The sequence below is a fragment of the Ooceraea biroi genome, chromosome 1 (genome assembly GCF_003672135.1).
Source record: "Ooceraea biroi isolate clonal line C1 chromosome 1, Obir_v5.4, whole genome shotgun sequence".
NCBI lineage: Eukaryota > Metazoa > Arthropoda > Insecta > Hymenoptera > Formicidae > Ooceraea > Ooceraea biroi.
In genome coordinates this window covers 8,063,105-8,087,361 of record NC_039506.1, presented here as the reverse complement: position 1 = coordinate 8,087,361, position 24,257 = coordinate 8,063,105, and the positions used below count along the sequence as shown (strand labels likewise).

The 24,257-nt window shown below is 42.4% G+C and overlaps 2 protein-coding genes across 5 annotated transcripts in view; one reads left to right on the top strand and one right to left on the bottom strand.

Annotated features, from left to right (window-relative positions):
• Nucleotides 1-405: 405 nt before the first annotated feature.
• Nucleotides 406-2,709, top strand: LOC105288131 (syntaxin-17). 2 transcript variants are annotated; one of them, XM_020034479.2, is made up of 6 exons: nucleotides 406-825; nucleotides 904-1,099; nucleotides 1,186-1,403; nucleotides 1,586-1,802; nucleotides 1,958-2,149; nucleotides 2,449-2,709. In XM_020034479.2, the coding sequence occupies exons 1-5, from the start codon at nucleotides 694-696 to the stop codon at nucleotides 2,107-2,109; spliced, it is 915 nt and encodes a 304-aa protein (XP_019890038.1). In that variant the 5' UTR covers nucleotides 406-693; the 3' UTR covers nucleotides 2,110-2,149; nucleotides 2,449-2,709. The 2 variants fall into 2 exon arrangements, with proteins under 2 accessions (XP_019890038.1, XP_011352454.1); XM_011354152.3 differs by having other exon boundaries at nucleotides 407-825; nucleotides 1,958-2,709.
• A 549-nt stretch (nucleotides 2,710-3,258) lies between these two features.
• LOC105288137 overlaps nucleotides 3,259-24,257 on the bottom strand; it is a 292,115-nt gene continuing 271,116 nt past the window's right edge. For 2 of the 3 annotated variants that reach the window (XM_011354157.3, XM_026972322.1), the window contains exons 14-23: nucleotides 8,603-9,047; nucleotides 8,265-8,517; nucleotides 7,808-7,883; nucleotides 7,509-7,682; nucleotides 7,058-7,429; nucleotides 6,766-6,909; nucleotides 6,454-6,667; nucleotides 6,240-6,356; nucleotides 5,944-6,147; nucleotides 5,638-5,861 (exon numbers count right to left, since the gene is read on the bottom strand). In XM_011354157.3, coding sequence (XP_011352459.2) covers nucleotides 5,638-5,861; nucleotides 5,944-6,147; nucleotides 6,240-6,356; nucleotides 6,454-6,667; nucleotides 6,766-6,909; nucleotides 7,058-7,429; nucleotides 7,509-7,682; nucleotides 7,808-7,883; nucleotides 8,265-8,517; nucleotides 8,603-9,047 — 2,223 coding nt within the window. Of the gene's footprint in view, nucleotides 5,862-5,943; nucleotides 6,148-6,239; nucleotides 6,357-6,453; nucleotides 6,668-6,765; nucleotides 6,910-7,057; nucleotides 7,430-7,508; nucleotides 7,683-7,807; nucleotides 7,884-8,264; nucleotides 8,518-8,602; nucleotides 9,048-24,257 lie in introns of all 3 variants that reach the window. The other variant, XM_011354156.3, reaches the window with a different exon arrangement.

Here is a 24,257-nt window from a genome sequence, read left to right as displayed (position 1 = left end):
GATATATCTTTAGAAAATGTCACGTTAACAATTTGACAGTTTTTATTTGACACTATTTGACACAGTTGGAGTATCTTTGGCGGGCTAGACACAAAGCGCGTGTATTTGAAATCTGAAATTGTATAGAAGTATAAAATTATTATATTGTTCGGGACAATTGATATGTTCTTTGTTATACAAACTTTAGATCTATTTTCGTTTTAGAATATAAGTACGATATAATGAAAGAGATAAATAAATTTTCTAAGTAATTTCATATTTTAGCATTAGTTTCATTTGAGGCAATTCAAAAGAACCACTTTAAGTGCATTACCCGTCATCTGGCAGCAATGCGGTGAAGCTTTAAGTAGCTGAAGTAAGCACGACTCGATCACAGATGGCGATAGTGTTCAGTTTCATTGACGGTCTTTGTACGCGTGTTTATATCAGTCCAGCAAACAGCTGATCGTTTATTTTGACCTCACGGGCAGGGGTGCAATGAATATAAATTTAGCGACACGATAACAAGCGCCATTGTCACAACAATATTTACTTGTTAACCGCTTTTTCGCCTTGTAAATACTGCATAAACAGAAACTCGAGGAGCACCGGAAGGTAAAGCGCGAATTTCGATTACTTATCATCCGAAGCCTATCGCGTCGCAAAATAAACACAGGTGTGTTGTGCAATCAACGGAGAATCTGCCGCGCGAATATGTCGAGCTCTCCCGAAAATCTCACCATCAAGCAGCCCATCAGACGCCTGGAAATCCAGATCAACAATTTCAACGTTGCCATTCCGCATCATGTGAATGTGCTGAAGCGGCACAAAAACAACATTAAGAAGGTAAGCAGCACACGCGGTGTGTTTTCTACTTTGCATTTTTGAAGCTCTCCCTTTACAAGCAACTCCGTGCCTCCGCAGTATCAAGATCAGCACAACTGGGAGTTGGTACGAAAGGAGCACATAAACGTCTCTCGAATCATCAAGCAGTTGAAGGAGTTGCTGTATCAAATGGACACTCTTCGAGCACAGGTTCTCGACGCAGACATCGATCAGTTTGACAAACTAACGAGAAACGCGCGAGGGAGCATTATGAGCACTATCGAGGAGTATTTAGGTAAAGGGTGTAACGCTGCATGTGGCATTCTCCTTCGCCGAACGTAAATTGATGAGTTAACATGGACAAGTCGTATGTAATTGTAGAGATGCAGCTGAATTTTCCGACATCGCCATCCATAACGCCCAGAAGTGAGAATGAAGACACACAAGTAATGCATCCACTTGATGACAGCTACGTGCAGTTGCAAGCCGAACAGGAAGATCTGCAGCGTCAGCAGGCATGTCTGCACGTCTGGAACACTCTGCAAGGAGACATGCAGCAGTTGCATGAACTGTTTATCGAATTCAATAAGGTTGTTCACGTGAGTACACAATTTCGCCTGAAGTTACATGGTTTCAAAAATAATCAGAGAAGATTTGTCTTTAAATTTTCTCACATACATGTAATAGGAATGCTTTTGAAGTGTACTATGCAGTTGCATATGTATATTATTATTGAATTGTAAAACATATAAGATTCGTTCCATTTTTCATATATAAATAGGATCACAAGGAAATGGTGGACAATATGGTGACAAATGTTGAAGAAGCTCAAGTAAACGTGGACGAAGGCGCAAGGTTCCTCGTAAAGGCCTCGAGGTACAAAGTTGCCGCTTATCCCATAGCAGGCGCTATGATAGGCACGTGTATCGGAGGACCAATAGGCTTGATAGCTGGAATGAAAATCGGTGGCCTCGCTGCTCTGGGTTGTGGTATCCTAGGTGAGTCTTCTTACGTATAATCGATTGGACATTGAACCCAAATCATAACATGGTCGCATTATTGTGAAATTATCATGAGTCACGGGTGAAGCAAGTCGTCCATCATGACCTATCACGAATGACGGATAACGGCATCCAGGCATATTTTTTTCCAGGTTTCACAGGAGGATCGTTATTGAAAAAGAAACAGATAGAATCGCACAGGGAAGCAGAAACGCATTCGAATAGATCGGAGATTGATCTGAAAAGTGTCAAGAAATCCGTTTCTTGCCCGGACAATTTGAAGGTGGACAAGAAACAGTTGTGACAAAGCGAGACTCCGTCGGAATGTGATATCAATTTTAAACGTAAGAAAAAATGCATCGTTGTATAATTTTATAAGACTGCTGAGATGCACACGCGTGCACACGTTGTCTTCTGTCTACGTATTTCTTATTTGTACTTGTAGGAAAATTTACAAAGCTTTATACATTTGAGAATTCGATCTTTTAACACTTATAACGTACTATTTATAATTTTATATAACTGAAGAAAACGTTGACTAGTCTACAAATCTATTCTGTGTACCTTTCTTAAGAAATAAGCGCTAACTTAATAACGTATTGCAACATTACTGATTGTTTTTATTATATTTTCGTGGAAATAGTAAGTATATAGTCGGCTTACAAGTCCTAGTCGCACGGCAAACATCACATTAAGGATATGGCAGTATCTTTTTTATGAAACAATTTTGTATGCCTTTCTCCTGTGCCTTGTTACTGCTTCAAATCATTGAAAAACATCGTATCGTGCTTCGCAGCATCTACCAAATACGTTGTAGCCGCTCTTGTAATTACCTACGAATTAATACATAGTTATGATCATATCTGCAATATGAAACTTAATAAATGCAGTTCAACAAAATTTATCTATGCTTTTTAAATCTATATATTTGCATTATCCAAAATTATAATTATGTACGCCAGTAATGATAAAAACCAATAAAACAAAAATTTTTTTTCTTGTAACATCGTATATACTGTTTATAGCATTTTTCACTTGAAAAGGACCACAACCCATATGGTCGAAACGTTGTGAGCTAATAAAGGAATTCTTTGCCAGTTAAGTCGTCGGGAATTTTTGTTTTATTTGCATTATGTTATATATTAATGAGTATATAATATGTGTCTGCAAATGCATTAAAATTAATGCCAGAAAACTGAGGTGATCTTATGCCTTGCTTATTAAATTACGGAATATACAACATATCGCATAGAAATGAAAGCATTTTTACGTGCACATATTATTAAGTTATTATTATAAAACAAGGCGATAAGCACACTATAAGTACACTATAAACAACACGATATGCAATTGTACTAATCGATCGAAACACTGCGATACGAACTACTGCGATAGACAATTTCTGATTGGAAATTTAGTAGATAATGGGGGTAATAATATTCACAAGACATCCTTTTCTCTACAAAAGGCACCCAATACAGTATATTTAGCAAGTAATAAAATACATCGGTGTTAGACACGGTACAATACTGAAATAATCGTGTTATTAAATGTAATATATACATTTTATTCATAATGGAGATATACTTAATCTATATAGGGACTAAGGTGTTCTATTTAAAAAAATATTAATAAATATCTAAGAACGTGTAATATATATATTAAGTGACTATCGGCATATTTTTCTCTCTCTCTTACAAGGTACTATGTTGTTATTATTGTTATTCCGACATCCCTAGTTCAAAAGCAACACCAAACACGCATTCACAGACTCGTGGAAAATAGAAATTGTTTACTTTCTTCCGCTTAATTTCACTTTCGAAGATCGGGATGCTCAGCCAGGTGCACTGATGTATACGTGTATGGCATATTCGTGTCGTATAATTTATAGTCGAGGATAAACGCAGAGATAAAATTATTTTTGATTGAAAATAATTGTTAATTGCGATTAAATGTTAATTCGTAATAAAATAGGGTGCATCGGATTATGCCAAAACTCTTTGTAACTCTCTCTCTCTCTATGAATCTACATCTACGTTTCTAAATACTTGAGATTTCTGTCCTCAAGATATAAAACAAACAGTTTGGTCATTGTCCATGAGGTATATTTACGATACCTTGGCAGACCTTGGCAATAAGGATGGCTAATTAACAGACTTACTTGGAAGCAGTGTAACAATGCAGAATCACGTATCAGCGAACACCATTGCTGCAATTGCTTCATGTTTTAACTCGCGTCAAAAAATAAAATAGTTCTAATAAATGCTAAAAAAATCCGCATAATTAATCGCATAATTATTTCGGGTAATTAATCTTTCTTTTCTTTTCAATTGTTTAAAATCGCTTAATACACAAGAATTATACAATTGTTTCCAACAGTATCTCAACGCTCTCACATTTACAAGAGACGTTTCCAATTATCGCTATTATCGCAGGTAAGGCGTCACGAGCGATTCTGCATAGTTGAACTAACCGATTTATTAAAGAAAACTGTTGGAATATGAAGTGTGGATTGTCTTAAGACAAGCTTACCATTATAATTGATTCTAAGCTGTTCCAAAACATTGATCCACACGTATATATATCAAATCAATTCTTACTTCTTAAACGTAATAGTACTCCGTAAAAAAGAAATTTGGCTTTCGAGTACAGGCCAGAGTTATGTTTAAACCTACGACGGCGATATAAGGTTTTACAAATGACTGACATAAAAAAAGAATATTTTATATATATATAAATTTTATATATAAAATTTATATGTATATAAAAGTTGGAAATAATATTATGGACTATCTCGATTATATTACTTGTGGCTACATCGTATATAAACCTTTGATATTACATTATGTTACAAATTAGTATGTATGTGTGCGCATCAATTTGACATTCCTGAATATGTGATTCATGATCAAAACTTATCAGATACATTATCGCAAGATAATCACGACAATGGTGATAAGTAAAGAAAATATACATCTTCTTCGACCTGCATATATGAAATTTGCATTCCCAAAGACGATACATTTTCCTCAGTGCAACAAGCGCGAACACAATGCGGAGTCAAGATATATCGCTATTTTATCAACTATGATATAAATAAAAGTATAAAATTGTCGACAAGTCACCGGAAATTTCGCGAGATTTTTTCGCTGTCGTCAGGAATGCCAATGTAGAAAGTGAGGATGGCGACCAGTGCACATCGCATTGTAGTACTGTAGCATACCTCGACATGTGACACCGTACATTTGGTAGAACGCTATTCATCAAATATCTAGCGTCGTCTTGAGCACAGTAGTAGTAAAATCAATGATGGAATAAAAAAATACACGTTGCCGTTACCTCAGAAGTCAATTATAGGCGAGCCCTCCCAAGTAACAGCTGTATAATCACACAGATCACTATGGATTTCAAAGCGTATCAAAAGATAGTTTCATAGAGACACAGACGGATTCACTTCAGACACGTCGAGCGTCTCGTCAAAATTCGGTACCGCAGCTCTCTAAGGTAAGAATCCTATGTTCATGTTCATTGCGATTACAAGTAGCTGGGCACACGTGTTAAGCGTAACGCGGCGATCTACCGAATTCCATGCGGCTTCGTACTCTTCCCATTTAAACATCGTTAAGTCTATTAAGTTTCCTCGAGGATGCGATATACACTCTAGATGCTACAGTACGCGTGCGACGATATTACCTCATTTGCACCTAACTAAATATGCCACGACGAGAGATAGGCGCGTCACGTCTCAGCGATCGCGACGCGCCAACTTGCGAACGGGTCATCGACGAGAAACGTCACGAGAACGCGACGTTTCCCGCGCATCGAGAACGCTTCACAGATTAATGGACATGTCCTGGTCGTAAGACGTGAGATTCGTGTCCGTCGAGGAGGCGGGGGTGACCGTTGCTGCCGTCGCGCTGGTTGGCGACTGCAGAGGGGTGGAAGTCGTAGGTAGATGCGACGTGGGACTCTCCAGAGTCGAGTTCCAGTGGCTTCTCTCGGTGCCGTCGCCACCGTCGTCCGACACGATCGAAATATCGGCGATGATACCACTTTCTGCAACAAGCAAGTCAGTATCGCGTAAATTGATATGGAATTTCCTTTTAAATATTACAGTCAGAACGGGGACGACACTCACCAACACTGCACTGGCTGTTCAATGTGGTGCTACGATGATGCGGTCGTGGACTCGTGTCCAATCCAAGATTGAGCGTCGTGGGCGGGCCGCTGCTGCCACCGCTGCTCGAGGATGAGCTAACGGAGATTACGCTGTGCGGCCTTCTGCTGCAACGGTTGGACTCCTCTGACATCGACACCGCTATGGAGTTTCTGAATCTGGGTGCTGCGCAAACAGAGTTTTATGTTAATACTCGAGAGATCATCGGCTTAAGCGGATAGGTTCCAGGAAACAGAATTCACAAACTGTGTGCTTACTCTTGGAGAGTTGAGCTACGCTGATAGAGCGATCGTTGATTTGATCTGCACTAGGCCTTATATCTAAGCACGGCTTATTCCCGATGCCCATGCTTGACATCTCCGCCAGGCGCACTTCTACGAGGTGCAAGAAATTACGATTTATTACGTGAATTATTCTCCGCCATTTCCTTTCTCAAAGTAAATGACGCAAAGCAAAGAAGATATTAATTACCTCTGTTTCGAAGCGCCTGTTTCCACAGAAGGTTGCTGAGTTCTTCAGTCCAGGCCTTCTTGATGTCTTCACTCGCACATTGCAGCGTGTACGTGTCGCCGGGTTTCCTCTTGCGGAACCAAATCTCGAACTTCGTAGGCGAGTCTGCGATGACAGCAGTCAAACCGATGTCCGTCGTTTTGATGCTGTGTTTGTAGATGTAAATATCAAGATTCTGAAAGAAGGGAAATACGTATGAGCAATATCCAGCAAGATAATGAATAAAGGTAAATAGAAGCGCACGCGAAGTCGAAGAAATTCGCGAGATCTTACCTTCCTGTCCGGGAATCTTCTTGCCTTGCTGAATAATATAAGATCTTCGAACAGGAAGACCTGACGCAGGCACTTCTTGCCTTTTCCTTGCCAGACTAAGAACTCGTTTTGCCGCAGCAATCTGCCTTGCTCTTTTACATTTACCTACAGCAGCAACGTTATTGCGTTTTATATAGAGATTACATTTGTAAAAATTATTATTATCATGACATAATTTGTTTATGCATTCCAGTATACAGTTAGTAATTTAATTCTATCACTCTTATTATTTTTCTACTATGGAATTACATACGTCACAATCGCGAAGCGAGTCCATCGCCAAGAGATCATTCCCATGTCGAAGTTGGAATCGCACCATCTGCTCAGCAGCTCTCAAATCCGCTTCGCCCTCGACCATCGGTTTCATGCCGTCTTCCTTTTCCTCTTTTTCCTCTTTGCCGGATAATTGTTCCGACAGATCGGTGCCGGCTTTGACTAGCTGCTGAAGTAGCAAAGCATACTTTCCCATTCGCTGGACCGGTTTCAGTAAGTAGCTGGCCAGGTCCATCTTATCCCCCAACTCCAGTTGCTTCTGTTTGAAGAAGCTCGTGCCGTATTCCGCCATCAGCGAATCCGAATTTGGCTTATTCTTATTGTACAAGGCGTAAAGGTAAAACTTCTTCTCCTGCGCACAAAATATTCATTCGTACAGTGACATCTCATTTTCCCCTACGTTGACTATCGGGGATGATCAATGTACTTACGTGTCTGAGGAAACACTGTCCCACCAGCATGGGCGACTGCTCGCATTGCTCCAGTTCGCGTAGAAAGTGTTGGCTGTGAAACTCATATATCTTTTCGACATTTCCAAAGATCACGTTCCTCTGCCCACGGAGAGCCTGCGGGATGTCCTCGCGCACGAGTTCTGGGATGTAGTTCTTGACAAAGAAAATTTATATTGTTATATATATGGCACGCGCCAACGAATTACAAGATTACACGAGAATAATAAATTTTATGTACGTGTATGTGCATATGTATGTGTATATGGTGTGACAATTACCTCTATTATGTACTCGAGGGATTTCACGTAGTCTCGTTCAGTCTGTATCATCTCCCTCATTATGAGCAGTATTGTTCTGCAAGGTGAAATTCTTCGTTAACGACGTCGCGATCATATAATAATCAGTGCGATGGCATAACGGGAATTATGGATAAAACAATGGATCGCTACACGATGCAGCGACGCGACATTGAAACATTGGACACTATATGTTTCAAAGACACTTGTCATTCCATTTTCAAGCATAAAACATTCCCTAAATAAATTTCTTCCGATTAAGACATTTCTATTAAATTTTTCTCTCACATTTAATTAGCATCGTTGATTAATTTCTGATATATTTCAAAAATTTCAAATCTGTATAAGAAAATAAGCCTGCGGCAAGTGCAACAAAGCACGAATCGATATCTCAAAGTAACATCAAAAATGTAATATTACGAGCATCATGTGCGCATACTTTTTCGCCTTCATTCCTGGAGCGATGCTGGCAGATCTATGCAGGTGCGAGTTCACTGGCGGCTTAACAAGTCTTCTCGGTGCCGGGCTTCGCGGTGGTGTCCGCGGTGGTGAGCAATCCAGAAGTTGCTCTGCGCTCTCTCGAAGCTCAGCGATGTTGTCCAACACCGGCCGACCACCGCTACCACCTGATCCGACGCTTTCCATTGGACACGCATAAGATGCGCTGCTGTCACTGTCATCCCAGGATGTTCCTGGAACACGTAGTTCTGGTTTATGGCATGTCTTCCTCGCGGCGATTGGTAAAGTAATGAAAGAAAAGGAGAGTGAAAGTCTTACTTTTGGCTAAAGTATCGTCCCAGGAAGGCGACTCAGAAGCAGCGAAGGATCTTCTCCTCGCGGGACTTCCAGGCGCGGACGTGGTCCTGGCGATCTCGAGGGCCTCCGCGCACTTGTTCCTAGCGATGCGACATTGCTCCAGAAGGACTTCGTTACCGAGCTTCTCCGCCAAGGCCATCATCTCGGTGAAGTGTTCGGGCGGTAGGGGCGGCCGCGCCATCAGGAACTGCTGGGACCTCCTCTCGCTCGCCAAGCGAGCCTCCTGCGCCCACTCGTAAGCGCGATCCTGCAGGAGGCAGCATCTCGACGTGTCCTCCAGGTACTCCCGTCTGTCCTCCAAGCGGGAGCCGAATCCGCGCAGGTGCTGCTTGAGGGACCTCGCGAGCTCGCGGAGTCCGCTCGCGCTCGCTGCCTCAGCTAAGTCACTGCCCTTGTCCAGATGTCTCTGTAAAAAACACGAGAGAAATACATGTGAAAACGAGTTTGCCTGTGCAATTTCAAGCGACCGTGCGATCAAACTATCTAAGCACGAGTATTAAGATCGTGCAGATAGGATATAACGTCTCGCACTCCTCTACTTTACTCGCACTCTACGTCGCTCATTACTCCCGTAGAGTCCCGGCAGTTCATCCGGAATTTCATTTTCAAAGTTCGCGATGAATGCACGGCTATAACGGAAGTCAGCGGAGTATTTCATCCACCAACTCATAACGAAGGGCGTGACAGGATACAAGGGTCTCCCATCGGGAGATAGGAGACGATATCCTCCACCGGTCTGCCTGGCATAGGAGCCACGGAACTCCCGCGGTGCCCGACGGACCCGTCCTCCCTAATGGAAGGGCCATAAATCGACATATGGGTGTAAATAATGTCGCGATAAGCCGAAGGGGGACCAGCGCGACCGCCACCGTACGGCAGGCATCCTCGACCCGCTCGCAGGAAGAGGCGGCTGGATGACACGCGCGTTTACACAGAAAACCGCGTGCGTGTACACGCGCTCGAGCACGGGGCTCGCCCGGTTCGATTTCGAAGCGTCTCCGACGAGACGCGATGATACATGCGGTCTCGCATTTGTGCGCCCGTGAAATCCACTTAGACACGGCTCGACTGCGTCCCGGAACACGGACCGTTCGATCGAGTGTCCGTGACGAAAGGTGCTCTTGTATCCCGTCCCATCCCGTCACGTAATGCCATGATCGACGAGAGAAAGAGGCGACCGTCGCGGATCGGTACCGCGTCGTTCCGCGCGCGGATATCGCGCGTAATATCGACGACGTAACGCGATAAGTCATCCGCGCGACTGGAAAGGATTTCTCTCGGTTTGCTTGCTTGTTAGATACACATAATGGCACATTAATATGCGATCAAGAACGTCCCGCACGCACGGGGGTGAAATCGGATGCGCGCTCAGCGAGCGGCTTCTGTGCGAAGAAGAGAGTGCCTCGTACGCGCGCGTAACCACGCGTCGGCCGACGCGTCTCATTGCATCCCTGATGAAATACCACGTCTCCCGCAGCGTCGTGAGACACTTTAATATCATAAGTAGAAAGTGTACGGCACGTAACGGGCTTTAGACGCGTTACCGCGCTGACACGTCGCGCGTTAAAGAGAAATGCGCGCGCTTCGAATATGAATCGTTCACCGGAAGAGTGACGTGTGCTATTAAAAGTTTCATTAAATTTTGCTGCCGCTTTTACCACGTATTCGATTAGAGAGATGACGATCCTATTCGTCATGAGCAAAAATTGCGCGCATGATTGAAACAAGCTGCACTTTACTGTATCTCTGTATATTTTTTACTCCGAATTTTTTCATGTCACTTGCTGAAAGTTTCATCGGTATACGTCTGATGTCACGAAAGGGTGGTTCATTAATGATGAACTTGCATAAATAAATAAATATGCAATTAATCTTCCGCTAATTTTTTAAATGACTATGACGTTACTTGTTAATTCAACGACGAATTTTATATTATACATATAAATACGTATAAACGTGATCCATAAATTTACGCGTGAGATTGCGTCCTTGAGAACGTAATTGCGTGAAACGGCTGCGTGTGCTTTCTTTATAACTGATCGATCGTGCGATGCAGCAGCACGCTGCGAGATAATCTTCGCTCACCCTGATGGCGTTCATCTACGAGCACGTGGCTGGTTCCCTCGAGTCTCGAATTATCAACACCACTTTTATCCTCCTTTTCACATTGAAATACGAGAAGCTCGTGAGAGAAGCATATGACATGTGATATTATATTTTTTCACGCTAGCAATTAATATTGTTGAGTATCGAATAGCGTGCAAGTATCATTTACTGCATCAATATAATTCAATTTGCTTAAGATAACTTTAAAGATATATTTTACATATTTGACATTTGACATATTCACCGAACGCACTTAATTTTTCAATTTATTTTTAACGATAGGACTAATCTACATACTTGGTTTCTGGTTGCACTATTGCATAATGTAATGACTCTTGATTCCTTTAATAGTACTTATGTCATGCGACGATTAATATCGGGCTTTTCGGGGAAGAAATCACTTCCTCGTGTAAACAAGTTTTCAGGCATAAATCTCATTTGGGATCGCTGAAGTCACCGATGCAAACATGCCATATGATTCGACCTGTCTGCGTAACGTAATTACGTAGCATCGTGCAAAATTGGATTCCGCGAAGTGATCGCCAATTAAACCCGTAAATCAACATTCGCCGCGCGTAAACGCGCATCGACAATATTCTTTTCAATCTGCACACGCACTCATCCAATCGGGATATGCAATTCTCCATTGAAACGGATCGATTTGCATGGTTCCGATTCCAAGTGGTTTATAGAGCACGTGAAATATCGTCTGGAGGGTCATGATGTATAATCTCCCTCTTTCTTGTCGAATTGTTTGATCAGAAGTACCGTTTCGGTGCAGCATATAATCCCTTGCCAACGGGCGTTCAACCCTACTCTGCGCACGGACAGGGGTGATTATTAAGTTTCACGGACGACCATCACGTTTCCCAGCGACGACCATCACTCGCAGTTCTCTTTAGAAACCCACGTAGTGTCACCAGTACACTCTCTATTTCCGTTTCCCAGACACTTAGCGGTTTGTCAGCATTAATTGTTTACACCAACCAGCAACCCGCATCTCCTCACGAAAGTCTGTCAATGACTTGTTAATTTATTATCGCGCCCTCAATGTGACGGGCATATCTAGACCAGTGCAAATCCCAGATCATCGTGAAAGTACGCGCGAATGTACAGCCCGTTTCGCTGCACTTGTGTGTATTTAAAAAGCCATCAGGCGAGCACTACTGATTGTATGCTGGACACACGTTGTACGTATCGTAAAACTTTAAATTTACGACATGGTTGTCTGAATTGTGTAACAACTTCCTCACGTGGTGCATTGAATATAAACGAGTATAATCAGGCGCGATAATTACATGGAAATTCCTGGTTCGCCGTGCAATAAAACGCGAACGATGCGAAACGTGATCATAAATGTTCAACCTGGGCGCGTATTCAGACCGTGAAATTTAAATTAAATGTGCGATATACGAGAACCGTTCTGCAGATCTACAATAATGATTCCGACTCGCGAGATTTGCGGATACAAAAAATACAAGTACTGCGGCCTGCAATTTATTACGAGGAAAGCTCCAAACGATAATCATTCGAGTACCAGATTAGCTAAATCGCGGATCAAGCTCACGAATATGTAGATTTCATGCCTTATCTATGAACGGCTGTGTGGGTGCGCGGCGATTATTATAATTAAAGCGTATCGTCGATCGTCGTAATAAATTGTCAATTAATATCGAGGAAGTTCACGAGCGCGCATAAAGGGAGACCACGTTTTACCAGCGCGAGGAACGTGCCATACCGAGTATATTATACTTTCTAATTATTGCACGCAGACACGAGCGACGTGTTCGATTGTAACCGAGGATGGAAAGTCTTGTGAGGCAAACGTTATCCCGAGTGCGGCGGCAGGATCGACCGCGACATATCTCTTCGAATACGAGTACGAGATGAAGTGCCTAATTAACGCCTGACCAGGATATGCGCGTCACGATTTTCGCAAATGCCGTTTGGCAATTCGCGTCTTCACATTCGACGACTGGAAGAAATTGCATTCGACGTTTGCGAATCCGCGCAGCATCACTAGCGATTGTGGATTCAAACGAGCGGTCAGCGCAAACAAACGGACGGCTCGTCGATTCGCGAGATAACGGAGTTTGCAGGGTGGAAAAGGCGAGAGAGGGTGGAAAAGGCACGGAATGAACGATGAAGGTGCAAGTCACGTGCCGAGGTACTTAACATCCCGCGGCGTAATTAATTATAGATGAGCTCTATGGACGTAGAGCGAGTGCAGTGACTCATGCACTTTGTTTCGTCACAACGATCTTATAAGGCACAATATAATCGACCCCGCGCGCGGTGTGTGCGTGTGTGTGTGTCATGCTTTAAGCGGTGGTATGCTAACAAGTTGAATTCCACCTTGTGATCCGAAAGCATCGCGAGTTACTCGTTCCGCTACAAGCTACTCGATCTGTTTGCAAGCAACTAGGACTGCATAGTCAATAATACGATCGTTTGTTCAAGCGATATTGTTTTTATTAGAAAAAAAATGGAATGCGTCATTGTACATACACGTATGTGTATAACTTAGGCACAGAGAGATAATTTCGAACAAATGAATCTCGAACCGATTGTTATTTGTATGGACTCTTCGATTTTTCATCTCGAACCTGCTCAGACGTTTGAAGCGCTCAGTTAAACGATCAAATAGAGACAACGAAATGCAAAACTGCATCTAAAGCAATCCCATTCGATGCTATCGCGTGACGTTTCATCCACAATGTTGATGCATCACGAATAAATCGATCGCGTCGATCTAGATTGATCTATCCTTCACTGATTCGCCATTCGATACGTTCTCATTACAGCTATACTGCAAGGAGGAAAAATGATGATGTAAAACATTCGACTGCAATATTACCCGATTGTTATACCACAGACAGCCTTTCCGGTGACTCTTGATCTTTTCCTGTCCTCGCGTGTGCCTTTTACGTGCTCCATTAAACAACGTTAATTAACCGTTAAAGTAGTCATTCCTTATCGCCAGGTATGGGCGACTCGTATCTCTCGGCAACTAATATAATGATCGCTCGACCGGTACCTGCTACATTTTCTTCGCTATTTAACGGACAACAAGACGACGCCATTAGAAAACACCGGTCTCAACCGGAGCTGACGATCTCCGTTGACCAACGGTTTTCCCCGTTCGATCAGCTCTTTGCGAGATCGCGAGTAGCCGCCAGGAACTTTCCTATTGATACGATGCGTATCAGACGATCGTTTGAACATCGGTCCCTCATCAGCGACAGGTTGTCGACCAACGTGGAATGCCGTGCAAGAAAGTACCGACAAAATGCGGACGATTCGTTTGGCACGTTCAGCAAGGTGTAGACCTTGCGTGAGCGTCGACAATGCGCTTTCTTTGCGCGCATCCGCAAAGACACGAATGTGTGACGCGCGAAGGAAATCGGCAATTACTTCCGCGATAAATCACGCCGTGTCGCAGCCGAGAAGTCGTAGTCGAAGTCGCAGCTAACGTCCGGAAAATAGAAAATCCTTGTAGGATAATTGTTGGAAAAGAGAGGATGGATAGATCGATAGAGGAATAGGGAATGGAGTTTATTATGAAGAGTCGCTGTAAAGATTCCTGCTGCCGAGAAATGCCATCTCGTCCCGGCGAGTGCTGTAGGGAGAACGCACGTATCGAATCATCATCGAGGCATCATTCATCGATGAACATGTCGGGAAACTCGTTTCGGCAATAAAAAAATGGTAGATTCCTGAAATAATTGCCGGGTTTTGCAGGCTGCAGGTACGACTCTCCCTTACGCGCGCGCGCGCGATCAGGTATTTATATGACTGGGACTTTCATTGCGATAAATCACGCGGGGGTTCTTCCAGCAGTGGAGCACGCGTATGCTTAGAACTTGCGTTCTCGGACACATCTCGAAAGTGACGTTTACGACTTCCTTTTCCGCGCGACTCAATTCCGGATGCAAATTTCGGCTCGGGCGACGATGTAAAGCGACTTCTCGTTTTCAGTTCTCCCGGACAGTCCTTCTGACGGAGAAGATCTCGTTCTTTGTGTTCGAGGACGATGGATCCAGCGCCAAGAGCTCAACAAACGTTGGCAACAAATCACCTGCCACGATACTTTCTCCTACTGCAATCCTATTGCATGCTACAGAAAAGGTAAAGTTACGCGCACGTGCAGCCGGAGATGCATCATCTGACTCGCGAGGAGCCACGGACGCTCCGCTTTGTCCCACTTGACTCGATTTATGATCGGGGCAGATAAGTTAAATAAACGGGCACCTGGGAGGATGCAGGATGGAAGAAGGAGGGATTGAATATTCATGAAGTGACAATCAGACAGGCAGCGATGTTCTTAGGATACAAAGATTTTACTTTTAATATGCTAATTACTTCGCTAATGTAATTATTCTTGCAGCCGTAATTATTCCATCGAACTGAGAGAATACGTGACGTTTCACGTGTATTAATACTGTTCAATGGGTTCTATGACTTGTAGCGAAATTTCATTATTTATGATGAAATAGCAAGCATTGCATTGTAAATAGGATAATCATAGGCATGAGATTGAAATTAAGTTTGCATTGAAACATTATTGTGCCTCCATTTGAATTAATGAAAACGTTGAACATTTCTCCCCTGTACGAGAATTGTGATAGGTCGCAGAAAATGTATCAGCCGATATATTATAAACGTGCAGGAATGTCTTCATTAATGAAAAATGTGTAATAACAAGACTCGAACACAGATTCAAGCGTACATTTATTTGCGTAGCTAATGAGAAGAAAGGCGGAACAGATCGAAATGCCATCGATATTTTAAAAGAAAAACATACATATACACGTAACGGCATGATCTACGGATATTCGAATCATTTCACTTTCGTTCGCCACGACACGTGGCATATATTTATGCAATAAAATATGACAATTCAACGTCAGGTCTGACATTTAGGAACAGAGAAAGTACATTATCGTACGGATAGTCACGTCACATTATAACAGTTTATAATAGCATCTAAATTATCATCCTAGGCATTGCAGACGTATAATAATAAAAAAGAGCAGTAGTTTTTTGTCAACGCTCATAAAATTAATATTTATCATATTTAAATATACAAAAAATAAAAACTACTTTTATCAAAAATATCATATTTCCAATATTATTTCATGTAGTGCACCACATGACTGTGCGTGCTGTTGCAATGGAAGTAATCATATCAATCTTGTATTATTCGATGTTATCTGCCGATTGCATCCTTTCTTGAAATCGTCCAACACAAAAGCGTGCATTCGAATTTCTCCTTGGGTCGGTCTGTATACGCAACGGTGCGCTTAAATGCACATCACTCGGGACGTTTCGACACCGGGGGAGAGGGGAGGGAGCCGCGTTATTGCAAAGTTCAAGATTACCTTTATTACTTTCCCTCCTGTCCTCCCGCGCACAAGCACTTTCACTTCTCCCGTCTTCCTGCCTTTTTGAGGCAGCGGCTCGCCGTGCGATTAGCCGCAGAAATGCAGGCATCCGTGATGAAAACTGGTACCAGTCGCACGTGAAATCGATAATCGCCGTAGCCACGAGCGCGGTCCAAGTGTCTTGGGATATTGCATTCCGCGGCGGCAAAGGTCGTACCTCTCTCGACTAGTCCGACGTTCGTCGCCACGCGAACTCTCTCCCTATTCCGATATCTCCCTATATCTCTCCCGTTGGCCTTAATCGCCGCGAGACTTTGTTGCCTCCTGCAAAGTCCGACGGACCTTTTACGGCCGAGGAAATTTTAACGAAGTCGCGCACCATGCCGGTACTATTACGGAAAATATCGCGCGTTCGAGGGATCGCGCGCCGAGTCGACCCGCTTGCCAGCCGCGCCGGGAAACGCGGTCCGCGCCTATCGTGAGACGACGGGGTCATTAGGCTGAGGGATCTTGTAAATGTACCCTCTCGTGTTTTATTCGTGGCATCTCGTCAGGGTTACCGAGGCGAGCGAGCGACCGCGCAAATTGTAATTTCAGCGAGGCGAGCGTGGATTCGCTCGCTGCGTTTTCGCGGAGCTATTTGCTGCGCGAAATTACCGCGCCGTCGGTTAAGGTCAAGCATCGTTTGATTATCGGAACTCGACGAGTCGGAGTATACAAGAAACCCGTCAGTCAGTCTGACTGCGGAAAGGCATCCATCAGATATGGAAAACTGACGAGACTCATCCGTGAAAAAAACGTTCACGAGAAGTTAACTTTCCAATTAATCCACCGTACAAATTTACTGAGATCTGCAAATGTGAGAAGACGTTTCCGATTTCTAGCTTCATTTCCGAATGTTTCACGACGCAAGATTCCTTTCTCAGAGATTCTCTGCTGGAGTCAGAGTTCCTGAAGGCCATTTCCATCAGCAGGAAGACACGCACAGAGAATTATAAAGTGTGAGAAAAGATCGAACTGAATCGGATCGAGGTCTACGGCTCGGAGCATGATCGATTGATCCGATCTGTATTTCATGCGCTCACTCTTCATGCGCTTCGCGATTTCTATCCACTATTTTTATTATTCGCTTTATAGATCGGCTGTGATCCTTATTGCCACGTAGATGCCGACATATCGCGCGCGGAACTATGCACATAACTTGTTCGTGAGAAGGCTGAGCTCCAAGAGACCCAGTTACTTGGCGACGATTAAAATGATCCCATGATAATCTTGTCTTTGCATTTTATGCGCAATGTAATTCCACGTGTAACGCGCTTTAAAAAGAAATTTCATGAGACATCATCAAGGTAAGATTTATAAAACCTACGTGAATACCTGAAATTTGAGGCGTATCAAGCCACGCGACAAACGACTAAAATAGCAGATTCTGAAAGACGCTAGAAACGACGATTTTACACATAAATTTATGACGAGTAGAAAGTTCTAATCTGGTGGTGATCTCGCTGCGCAGACAACAGTAACCATTGTATCTAATTTTATGGGAGTTTACAGTTATCCTTTAAAATCCTGCCGCGGGCTGCGAGTCGAAGATACCAATGAGGATCGTGAGAAGCCCTAGCTGTGACCGCACTCGCGGTCACATTCTTTTCTCAGGGATAACCACGTGGAGGGAAGAATGATTTTACGAGAGCGCGATCTCGCGCTGAAACATATATAAAGAGTGATTTATGATCGGCAGAAGCGGACGCGACGGCAGGAAGAAGATGAGGACGCACCCTCCAGTGGTTACACACTCGATTCTCGACCCTTGACGCCACGACACCGCGTTATTTATGCCCAACACACACATGGGGTGTTGTTTTTCAGCTGTGCATCTTTATGGGCTTCCTACGTGCGCTTTTGATGGGGAAACCGCAAGATTGCATTCGAATGTTTGACTTTTGTGGCTGATCTGCGTGTCATCGCGTCGTGAAAAGTGTCATCAAGTCGGTTAAAATATATTAGCAAACAAAGACGTATTATGCAAATTAGTTATATTCAAAATAGTCTCTTGAATTAATGTACAAAAAAGAAAGTAGGAAAGAATATCAAATAATATGAAAATTTCAGATACCAAGAGATGTGATTATTGATTTTCCTAAGAAAAATAGGAATATTTTTATATATAATAATCTAACTTGTAATAACATGATTCATATTTTACAAGATGTGTCTACGTAAAATAAACAAAATAATAAAAAAACAAATATACATAATGCATACATAATGCAAATATACATACATAATAATGCATACATAATACAAATATACATAATGCAATTAACATTGAACATTTTCAATTCTTCTAAAACGATTAAAATATTTCTTATAACGTTAAAATATTCTTTCGTATCTTCAAAGATGTATTAAAACAAGATTCATATCAGCACACCAAACAGTCTTGTCCTAAATAGAAGTAAATTTTTCTGTCGAGTGTTTTGTGCATTCAAGACCCATCAACAACTACGTAAACGCTATCCTAACGGTCCGGAAAATGTTCGGCATTCATGAAACGAACATTACCACAAAGCGCATCGGCACAATGGCACATAAAAGACTCTTACATCTGTCGTTCTCTTAGTCCTGGGGAGTAGCATTAATCTGTCGAAAACCTCGACGACGCGCTCCACGTTTAGCGCGAAAGTTTACAGCTGCCTTGCGCGGAATGAAAAGCGAGAGCTGCTACAATCGATAGATCATACGCACGCATAACAGTGCCGAGAGGTGTTTAGGGTGAACGGCCCCGCAAATAGTTTTCAAACCGCCTCTTACATTATTATGGTGCCATAAATCTCGCGTGCGATGAGCTTATGTATACAGACCCACTTCACTTAACATTCAATTATGCAAGAAAATCCATAAATGCATGCTTTTCACATTGTTTTATATCGATATTTTCAGAAAAAAGTTAATTTTTTGTTCGTGTTCAAGATTTTATTCTTACTTTCGATTCTTTCATGTTACTAATGACGTTTCACGATGGCAAATAATTAGTAACGGTAACATTATTGAATATCACAATCAGAAACGCGTAAAAGTTTGCGTTTACGTACATTACTTAGACAAGCATTATCGACTCGTTGAACATGTAACGAGAGAAAGCGGTCGAGTAACCAATTAATGAAATATAAATTGGGTAATTATAAAAGAATACACGCGAGAGCTAAAATGCATTTATCGCTTTGTGTAGTTCGCTTTATAAGCACCCTTTCTCTTCCTGCATTTAATTCAATGCTAAGTAATGATTAGAGTAAAGGTATGAAACATGTGTCGGCATAACGGCTGCTGCCTCAATAAAAATTATATAATACGAAAATGACCCTCTCGAGTACATGCTCAAGTTTCATTGGTGCGATACAATCACCAATTGTGACCACACCTGGCAACGATTCAAAATCATTATTCTGGATAGCGAAAAATAAGTAGTCTAAAGTGTCTAAACGCACAACACGTTACTGTCAAAAGAGATATAAACTGGAAATTCTTACATGCAATTTTGTATAAAGTTTTACATCTATTCACTTATCTTCTAGAAACCACAGAAAAATATTAAGTGCAATTACGTTAAGAAACGATATCACATTAGTATCGTTACTCAATAACAAATTCTTCGAGCCTTTCCTTTCCCGTTTAGAAAAATGCACAAAATTATGTCTCGTGTTTCATCATGTCTTGGCCCAGATTTTCTTGCGCCTGCTGAATTTCGCTACCATAAGCGGACCATTACGCTAGTCTTTGAATTGTCGATGGAGATATCATGCTCGTATCTAAAAAAAGACGCCGTGATTGAGCCTCTGGCTAATGACGTAATCCACTGGAACACAAGGACTAGGAACGATCACTTGCAATTGCAATCATTTCTCAGAATTCCAATATTATTCCCTGTAAATTAATTATTCATTGGACTGCCAAAAATTCTCCTTTCTTGGATGACAAATATTAACTTTATTTAAATTGATGCGGTAAGTTGTATCTTGCTTTCTTAACGATATCCTTCCACACGCTTTCTCCCTTCAAAGGCAAAGACAAAGACCTCCTATAAGCTACAAGGCGACAACTCCACTCGTTAGTCTTGGTCGCACGTGACTTGCACGTTCGTGTGCATCGGTCGCTTATTTTTAGGCTGTAAAGCGTTTATTTCTCTCGGCTTAAAAGGTTTCAAACTGTGGGGTCTATGCGCTCTCGCTCTAATAACTTGACGATGTTACGCACATCGTCAGTGACGCGTATACAGAGACTGTAAATTCTTCGGTTCAGATTCTTCAACACCCTAAGTAGTAATAAAATTCACGAGATTATTCATGGAGTCTTCCTTACGCAATCTTATTGCGACAACAGTCAATAGATGATTATCGTGCATGCTTCCGAGTAAACAATAAAAAGAAATCATATAAATTGTTATTGATATACGACTATCTTAATTTATCTTTTACACGTAATAAAATTATTATTAAAATAAATATTACAGAAATTTAATTTCCAAATAAAATACAGAAAAATTTATTTAAATAAAAATATCAACTTGTCGTTAAATTGTCAGAATGTTGATATTTAATTGATATTTTCAATTATACCGAGAATTTCACACTGACACGCTGCGTCCGTCTATGCGATAGTAATCTAGCAAATAAATCCGAGGTTCAAGTTTACAAAAAGAAACAACGATGTCTTAATCCACGCGCACTTGGTAGCACGTGCAAACTGAAGATCTATCTGATCGTGGCGATTAAGATGGTGTCGCGATTAAAACATACGCGCACGTGATTACAAGCTAATAATAGACAGCGACCAGCAGCGCGTACGTTAGATCCGAATTAGATAAGAATTATATCCTTTACGATAAATTTCCACGCGTTCACGTTTTATCAATTGATCCAAATTGAATCAATCCGACGCGCGTGGCACGGTTGGATTATTCCCAGAAACTACTATTAATTCAATTCTCTCTCTCTTTCGACGCGGATATTTCGTGAAATGTTCGAACGGTGTTACGGTTAAATGGATATCCTGCTCGCTGGCATTGTCATTCAAATCGCGATCGTGTCACGATTACTGACAGGTAATGTCGTGATAGCCTTCACTTTGCGATAGCACGATATTCAGTTATGCTGGATATGTGTTAAAAAATTTTACTTTAAAGAGATTTTTATAACATTTATTAATTCTTTTAATCTTAATAGCGGTATTTGATAGTGGCAATCATAAAATTAAATACAACTACGATTAAGAGGTAAATTATTAAACACATAAGATTGTTTGATGGATAATGAGATACTTTTTATTGACTTAGGTTGATGGTAAATAATGATCGTTAAGGTTAAAGCATGATTCATTTTGCCTCTCTAGTTATACAAAGGCTTGTTGTACTGAGAACTGTTATACAAGATGAGTCAGTTTTATCTGAAATATCTTTCGTTATTTTTAAGTACACGAAACCTTAGTCAAAGAATTGACTTCATCTTATTTGTCTTATTAATATTTTGACGTATCATTATTCACAAGAAAACAAATTTCTTTTCTCAACATATTTAAGTGGAATTCTACTATCTTGAGAGAAACACGTAATATGTTTTACTTAAAGCTATTAGGAGCGTGGAGAAATTTGTAACTATACATTGAACTATCCGAGACCGCTTGACCATATGGTGTGTACATCAAACGCAATCGATCTCATGAGTTCAATCGCTGTATCAAAGGATCCACTCGCTTGCGATGTTGCTGAAGGCGCAAGACCAGTACCCCAACGTTTACATAAATGTCTCTGATGCGATTGATCACAACACGGTGGTCTTCCGATCGCAGATTGCAAATTGCATTACAACGATTTATTCATCGATGATTCGCGAAGAAGAAGAGAAAAATGAGTAGCACGAGCATATGGACCACAATCAGATCGCACAAGATTTAATTGTTTAGCGTGAAGCAATCTATAATCCATCGTAGGTATTAATCCATCCTATCTAACGCAGTGCGATTTGACAAATGTCTCAGACGAAGAAACCTGTCTTGTCGCGGTGAAGCCGCGCCCATACGTGCTACGTCATGGCAATCCCGGTCGTGAGTACACAATATCACTATGTAGTGTCCCTGTGCGGGTGGTTGTTGTTCCATGTATCGGTATCAAAAGCTCGCTCGGCGTGTACGAGGTAGTTCAAGTACACCGATTACTTTGCATTCATCGAGGAAAGAGGGAAAGAGAGACTGAATTGGCGCATAGTAAATGGTGAAGGGACCCGCGGGCTGATTCGGGCTCCGCATTGCAAGTTGCACCGCTTCCACTCGCTTCGGCACGATCTACCGGCTCCGGTAGATCTAGCCGGTTGTCAGGAAGCGATTGCTCCTACATCCAATTACGCTTTCTCTGGAGCGTGAGAGTTTTCAGCAAGTTTTGTGCTCCGTGTACAATCGTATTCCCTCGTAACTGACCGACCTTTTCCAGAAACGATCCGGGAGGCTTTTCCTCTTGCGTTGCTCCTCGAAGAGATTCGAAGAGCTCGTTTGCCTGCGCGTCACCCGAGTCAGTGAACTCCTAAACAACGAGGCACACCAAACTACCCGTGACGCGCCAAATAGTGCATGTCGTCACCGTGAACGCGCAGATACTGATTTCGAAAGGGAAAAGTGCTCATCGATCGCCCGTTGCGTTATTATTCTCTTTTTCTTGCCGTGGTATGCATTTTTTTCCAGCAGTGACAGCAACAGTAGCAGTGAGGCTTTAACGGTATATTCGAAAACGAATCACGTGGCCTCCAGGAGGCCTTTGCGTACGTACATCCGCGGAGTACTCGGGTATTGGGGCCTCGGCTCCGTCGTTATGACCAGCCTGAAGAATGCCGTTCATGCGACACGAATAATAGCTAACGGCGAAGCGTATTGCGAACACGTCGCTATCTGAATATCATGCTTTGTCACGCGAACAAGTATGAGGCCCAGACGCTAATACGCACCGTGTACTTGCGCCAGGATACATTTATTATGGGTACGCAGTCGCTGCTGCGAGAATCCGCTGTATCGTATGTAGGAAAACAATGATTGATGGATGGACCGCTTGGGAATTATTCGTACCGTCAGAGCAACGCGACGGATAATACGCAAGGGAGAAAAGAGAAAGAGAGAGAACGAGAGAATACATTTTTACCGTGCTAAATACCGGGATGCGGTGAGAGAAACGGTTAAACGTCGTGACCAGAAAGGCATGAATTTAAGCGACCGTTGATGAATTACGCCACTCTCCGTTTTGAGCGCTTTCATCTTAACGGCATTCGCAGGTTTTTCCTCCGCACTGTACTAATTCGTGTAAATTATGCGTGTCGGTACCGTAATGAGATTTCACCGTGTGACGATTTTACTCATATTTGCTGATTTCTCTCTGTCACAATATATTTTTAAATTAATATTGAGATATTAATTCTACCTCAAAAAGTAAAACGTGATAATATCTTCTTACGACCTATCAATATTTTGTTCGTGTATATCAGTTACGCAAGATATTACATCCTCATCGAGCAATCTTGTTCTCTTGAGTATTCCTACTTAGGAGCGCGACTGCATGATTGATTTTCATCCATCATCAAGGCCACGCGGTTTCATTCGAGGAGGAAGCTGCGAATGTTCCGTCGATTCCATCTGTTTTCTGCACGTGCCATAAGGAGTGATCGGATTGAATAAGGTGTCGGTATACACCTCCTCTCTTGAGTCATCGTTTCGACGGAATGATCAGCCTGTATAAATTCCTGCGGTCCGCCGCCTTCGCACTTCTCATGATACGAATCTCTCTTTCTCGAGCGTTATCCCACATATTATAATATCAGCATCAGGCATCCTGCTTGACATACCCGCTCTCGTAGCTCCGGTTCGCGCGCGCATTAATTATCATCGGATACGTATTGCCGATAATCAGCGGATAATGACACCGCCCACGTTTGTAGCGATCGGCGATCACGGCGACAGGAACACGTAGGAATCTTTTTTTCGCCGACGCTTTTCTTCTGCCTTGACATTTCGTCAGGCGTTGCCAGGCGCAATCTCGCGATGCAAATTAATGATCCGCGCATCCGGGTCTTGCCATAAGTGCAAATACCAGA